Below are 5,829 nucleotides of genomic sequence, written 5' to 3' on the forward strand. Positions count from 1 at the left end.
CCCCTCCCTGCCCCTCAGCACTACCCACCCCACCCCCACGTGCCCTGGCTCACTTGGGGAACGCATCGAAGCAGTAGGTCTTCTTGGTGTCAGGAAAGGCAACGCGCATGCCCGAGGTGAGAGGCGAGTGCAGCACCACCGCAGCGCACTCGTAGCGCGAGGCCAGGTCCACTGTGGGCACTGTGCCAATGCTCTGCCCGTACAGGATGATGCTGTCCGGGCTGATGCCGTACCTGGCGGCGGCCGGGACAAGGTCAGCCTAGGCCTGAGGCAGCCTCCACAGTGACCAGGGCAGGTCTCTGCGCTCCTCTCAGAAATGGGTACATAGCGCTGGCAGCAGCCTCAGCACCCACCCTCCTCCCTGGAGTGTTCCTACCACAGCATGTACTGGGACTCGCTGTGGGGAGGTATACCTGGTGAGGGAGCTGGGGGTGCAGGGCAGGACCTAACCACTCCCCCTCTCCTCCTCCCCCCCTCCCCCCACATTTGATCAGAGCACACCCAGGTACAGCCTGCTGCCGCTACACTGCAACCAGCTTCAGGACCCCTGGTTCCTGAACAAAAAGCCTTTGCCCATGTAGGGTGTGGGGCTCTCCTCCTCTGCACCCTTCCCACCCACTTTGGTTGTTAGGAACTTAGGTGGCTGTGTCCCTGGATGTCTCAGCCAAGTTTGGGGCCCCCAGTATCCAACTAAGGGCTTGGTACAACACAGACAAGCAGTTGTGGCGGTGGCTGCAGCAGGTAGATGCCACCTCATCCACACAATGGTGCCAGGACCCAGATGGCCTTCCACCACCAGCTCCCACCTCTGGGCCTGGCCCCTCCGCACTCTGCTGTCTGCACATCCAGCAGGTCCGTGTGCAGCCCATCTGCTCTGCCTTGGCTGATCTAGCACTGCACTGGCTCCCACGTACGGACTCACTGGCTACCCTCCCCATACAGGATGCCACAGCTCTCCTTCCAGAAGCTCCTGACCCTGTTCCAAGCGGCCACCCTTCCTGGTGCACAGAGGCCATCCTATGTTCTACCTGGACAATCCACAGGGAAATCTGACTCTACCTCTTTGCCCACCCAAAGGCCACCAATACAGGTCCCCAGCTTGTACCCAGACCCCCAGCTCTGCCTCAGGCTCACTGGCTTGCTCCCAGCCTCAATGGCCACTACTGTGCTGAGTGCTTGGAGAAAAAAAGCCTGTCATGAATGGAGCCAGTCTTTGTCCCCAGGTCTCCCTACCTCCCACTGACTCACAGCTGTGGAGGTAAGACAACAGGTCCCTGTGGAGGTAAGAGAAAAGGACAGTGCAGGTGGCAGGACAGATGAACAGTCTCATACCACCCACTGGGCTGTGTGACTCTGCCAGCGCCTGAGGCAGTGGGGACAGAAGTGAGCAGGCTGAGAACACTGTACAGGAGCCACAGGGGAAGGTATGCTCAGATAGGTCCCCAGTGCCAGGTGCTAGGGGACTGGGCTCTGGAACTGCCTGGCACATCTCCATGGTGACCAGGGCTCCCACCTCCCTTGGGCTGCTAACTTCCCAGTGTTGCACCTGGGCCCTACCAGAGGGGGTCAAACCAGTCAGCCAGGAAGGGCCATGGTGGGCAGCCCTGAGCAGGAGGACTGGGTTGCGCTGCCCACCCTCTACAACAGTGCTAAGATGAAGCTGCACTCTGCAAACACTGGTTTAGGGGCAGAGTGTGTACCACTCTGAGGTGGGGCAGGGAGGACTGCCTGGGACCTGGATGACTAGGAGAGCAGGGTATGGACAGAGGGACCACATGACTAAGAGTCTGGAGACAGGCTGGCCCAGACTTCAGGTGTGAGCTGAAGCCTATACCCACTGATCCCCCAACCAACTTGGGCTCCAAAATGCTAGACAGAGTTCTCCAGACTCAGTTGCAAGACCTACCTGCCCACTGCCCCAGGATGAGCTGTGCTCCACAGTCACACACCCCCAATCCAGACAGAGCAGGCCACACCCACCCTGTACTCTAAGGGGCCCTTGTGTCTCAGGCTTCCAGTTATCGTCTCACACAGCTCTCAACTACCACCTTCTGATCCCAGTGTCCTCTGTCCAGCCTCTCATACCTGGCAGAGCTTCACTGACCTTAGACAGCTGTCTAAGGTCTAATGAGAACCCAGGAGCAGCTGCTCCCCAATCCCAGGCCAGCCCGGCCCCACCTCAGTCAAAAGGAGATGGGCAACTACACCCCAAGGACTCTACAGATCTCTCTCTTGAAGGTCCACCCAGCAGGACCTGGTGCGTGCTTCCTCTCCCCCCAAGAAAGCTTGGTCACTCCCTGGGGAGCATAACAGCTGACCTGTGGCCCTCACCTCGTGCGCAGGGCCTGCCAGGCAGCATCGATATCTGCATAGAGATTCTTCTCGGAGGGCCTGCCTGAGCTCACGCCATAGCCAGAGTAGTCATAGGAGAAGATGTTGCAGCTGATGCGGGTGCCCAGGCCGATGTAGAAGCTGCTCATCTGACCCAGGTCCACTGCGTTGCCATGCGAGAAGAGAACTGTGTACCTGGGGGCACAGGTCAGGGGGACGGGAGCACAGGCCTGGCCTGGGGAGACTGTCCCAGGGCAGAGGACTTGTGACGGTCCATCCTGGCAGCCAGAGGCACCTGTCACGTCATCTACTTCCCTCCCAAATGGCCACACAACCAGCAAGGGCAAGGCAAAGAAAGATGGCCCAGCTCCACCTCCAAGGTTCCAACAGGGACAGGACAAGAGCATTGGCCAGGGCATAAGCCACCTGGGCTGCAGAATGGCCAGCTCCTCTCACTGGGTTGACTGGCCATGATGTCAGGCTTCCTTCTGAAAGGAATGCTTCAGACAAATCATAAGCTCTTTTCAAATTGCACATATTCAGCCAAAATGAGCATAGTGACACTGGTTTTGCACCAGGGGTAATTCTCAATGCCCACCTTAAAAACTAAGTTTGACACTTCCTCTGGAATCTCCCTACACCACCGTTTCCTTGCTGCACCTTCAAGCTGTTTTTATTTTATTTTTTTTTATAGCTGCATTTTCATACCTTTATTTTATTTGTTTTTCATGTGGTGCTGAGGATAGAACCCAGGGCCTACCACTGAGCCCCAGCCCAGCCCCATCAAGCTGGTTTTAATTGCACATATTCAGCCATCACACACACTGGCCAAAAAGGGCTGAAATGAAGAAGGTGAGCCTGAGCTGAATGGGACAATGCCCATGTGAACTGTGGATTCAGTGAGGCCTGCCTCGGGAACACCCCTGCCACCCGTTTTTCACTAGTGCTCACATAAGCTGTTTTTAAATTATACATACTCAGCAATAAGGAGCACTGGTCCCAATAGGCCAAAACGAAGACTGTGAGCATGCCACCTCAGCTGGGAGACAATCCTAGGCCCACTTTGTGAATCAAGTTTGCAACGTCCTCTGGAACCTTCCTACCTCTGCCATTTTGCTGCTGCTCCTACAGTCCCTTTCAGATCCCACCTGCTCCATGGAAATGAGTGCTGGGCCTGAAGGGCCGCAATGAAGAAGGTGAACCTGGCACCTCAACTGGAGACAGTTCCCAATGCCCTCTTTTTCTTTTTGGTGGGGGGGGCGAAGGAAACTGAGATTGAACTCGGGCACTCGACCACTGAGCCATATCCCCAGCCCTTTTTTGTATTTTACTTGGAGACAGGGTCTCACTGAGTTGCTTAGGGCCTACTTTTGCTGAGGTTGGCTTTGAACTCACAATCCTGCCTTCGCCTCCTGGGCCACTGGGATCATGGGCGTGCACCACTGCGCCCAGATTTCCCAATGCCCTCTTTTGAGAATTCACTTTGAACCTACCCCTGACACTACTATTTCCCTGCCCATTTGAAGGGGGACCCACAATGTGAGCTTGGCAAGCGACAGCAGTTACCACTTCCAGCCCCACTGGACAGCGGCCATCTCTGCTGCAGAAACTCTCCTGGAATGGCCTGACAGTCCCTGGGGTGCTCACACCCCTGCCACTGCTGGGAGCCTCCCTAGACCAGGGGCTGCACTGCTGTGAGCTGGCCCACCCCAGCCCCACACGTGAGTAAAGGCAGTGCTGCTCACAGAGGCCTGCGCCCCTCCTGTAAGACCTGAGGTGGGATGAGGTCTTGCTCTAAGTCAAACAAGAGCACATACCAGGCAGGCCCTGGCCCATGGGCAGCTTCCTCTGGCAGTACCAGCCCAGCCCAAAGGTAATAGCTTGCCCTTTGGACTCAGATCCCTGCCTGGTAAGAAGGCCTACTGCCCCACCTCTGCCTCACCCCTCTGGCTGGAGCTTGGGAGATATGGCCCTTGAGAGCAGGTGGCAAGGCCATCACTGGAGTTCCACTTGAATCACCTGGCCTGCCCACCCTGAGCCTCAGTGTCCTCATCCCCAAGAGGCAGCACACGGGGGGAGGGGGCTCTCCTGAGGACTGCACGCGGAAAGGCCCTGCACTGAGGGCCTGAGGTAGTTCTGTAGCAGCACAGGTGGGGGCCTGCTCTGGCCCAAATCTGGGCAGTAGCTCCATTGGTAACAGGAATCAAGACAGGGAGGATAAGGGAACCCACGCCCATGCCAACTAGATGGCCTTTCATCCTGGCTCTGGCACTTGGGGAGGCTACTACCAACCATGCCAAGTACCATTCTTAGCACCCTGGATAGAAACAGGAATCCAAGAATAGCGCATCCTGGGCCAGGTGCATGCCTGCCTGCTCCCAACCCCATCCCAAAAACCCTCCAGCTCTCACCTGGCACCAGGCACGCAACGCACATACATGCAGGAGATGCGGTTGCCACGGGTGCTCTTAGTCAGGAAGACCTCGATGGTGTCAAGTTCACGCTGGCTGTACTGGAAGTCAGCACGTTCAGTCAGGTGGACCTTCCAGCGCCCTGGGGTGCCGGCAGAGACTCTCAGGGACCCTGAGGGGGCAGCTCCAGCCCCTCCAGGCCCTGGCTCAGGCTCAGGCAGCAGTGAGTAGGTAGGCTCTGGAGGCAGGAAGGCGAGCTTGGCAGCAATGCGGCCAGGGCACGGTGGGCAGCAGAAGAGGCAGCAGAGTTCGCTCACCGACAGGCCGTTCATGGCGGGCGCCGGGCCCTTCACTGGGCCTCTTCAGGGGCACCCACCAACAAGGCTGCCCAGCCTCACTTGGCAGGGGAGATGCAGGGGTGCTCCAAGATGCAGGCAGTGGGGAGGGCGTCTCCCAGGCCACCACCCCAGACAAATGCCCTGTTAGGAGGCTGCAGCCCAGCCCCACTGCCGTCCAAGCTGAGCCCCCAGGAGCCTTGCGGCCACAGGTCTCCATGTCGTCGTGCAGTGGGAAACCCTGCAGGGGACACAGAAATGTGGGCTCCTTCAGGGAAGCTGGGGGCCCAACCTGTGCCAGGTGGGAAAGTGTAGTCCCAAACCCATTCATCGCAGATCCTCATGGCCCAGTCTGATCCTCTCCTGCTCAGACTGCTACACGGGCAGCCTCAGGCCAGGCCCAGCCCCAGCCCCAGCCCACACCAGAAGGAGCCTCCTGCCACCCCTCCTCAGCTTGTAATCCCCAACTCTTGCCATTTCCACCCAGGTATGGCCTCTAGGACATGCCAGGCCATCAGGTCTGGCACACACCCCTAGCTCTGAGTCCAGGGAGATCTCCTCACACCCAGGATTCTGTCCATCCTGTTGTCCAGACCTTTCCCCAGTTCATCTCTGTGCAATATTTCATCTGGCCACCCCCAGATGACAAGGGAAGCTGAGGAATGCACAGGTCTCGAATTGAGGGGACCCAGGAGTACACAAGTTCCTCCCCTACCACAGCCTCCCTGTGAGTTCACAGGACCTTGGTGTCC

General features: G+C 57.9%; 1 protein-coding gene across 1 annotated transcript in view; it reads right to left on the reverse strand.

The window, feature by feature from the left end:
* Window positions 1-34: 34 nt before the first annotated feature.
* Window positions 35-5,829, reverse strand: part of Abhd17a (abhydrolase domain containing 17A, depalmitoylase) — a 7,806-nt gene continuing 2,011 nt past the window's right edge. The window contains exons 2-5 of the mRNA XM_015503603.2: window positions 5,060-5,318; window positions 4,743-4,884; window positions 2,332-2,526; window positions 35-233 (exon numbers count right to left, since the gene is read on the reverse strand). Of these exons, the coding sequence (XP_015359089.2) occupies window positions 50-233; window positions 2,332-2,526; window positions 4,743-4,884; window positions 5,060-5,297 (759 nt within the window). The 5' untranslated portion in view covers window positions 5,298-5,318 and the 3' untranslated portion in view covers window positions 35-49. The remainder of the gene's footprint in view (window positions 234-2,331; window positions 2,527-4,742; window positions 4,885-5,059; window positions 5,319-5,829) is intronic.

Source organism: Marmota marmota, unplaced genomic scaffold, assembly GCF_001458135.2.
Source record: "Marmota marmota marmota unplaced genomic scaffold, marMar, whole genome shotgun sequence".
In the NCBI taxonomy this organism is placed as follows: Eukaryota; Metazoa; Chordata; class Mammalia; order Rodentia; family Sciuridae; genus Marmota; species Marmota marmota.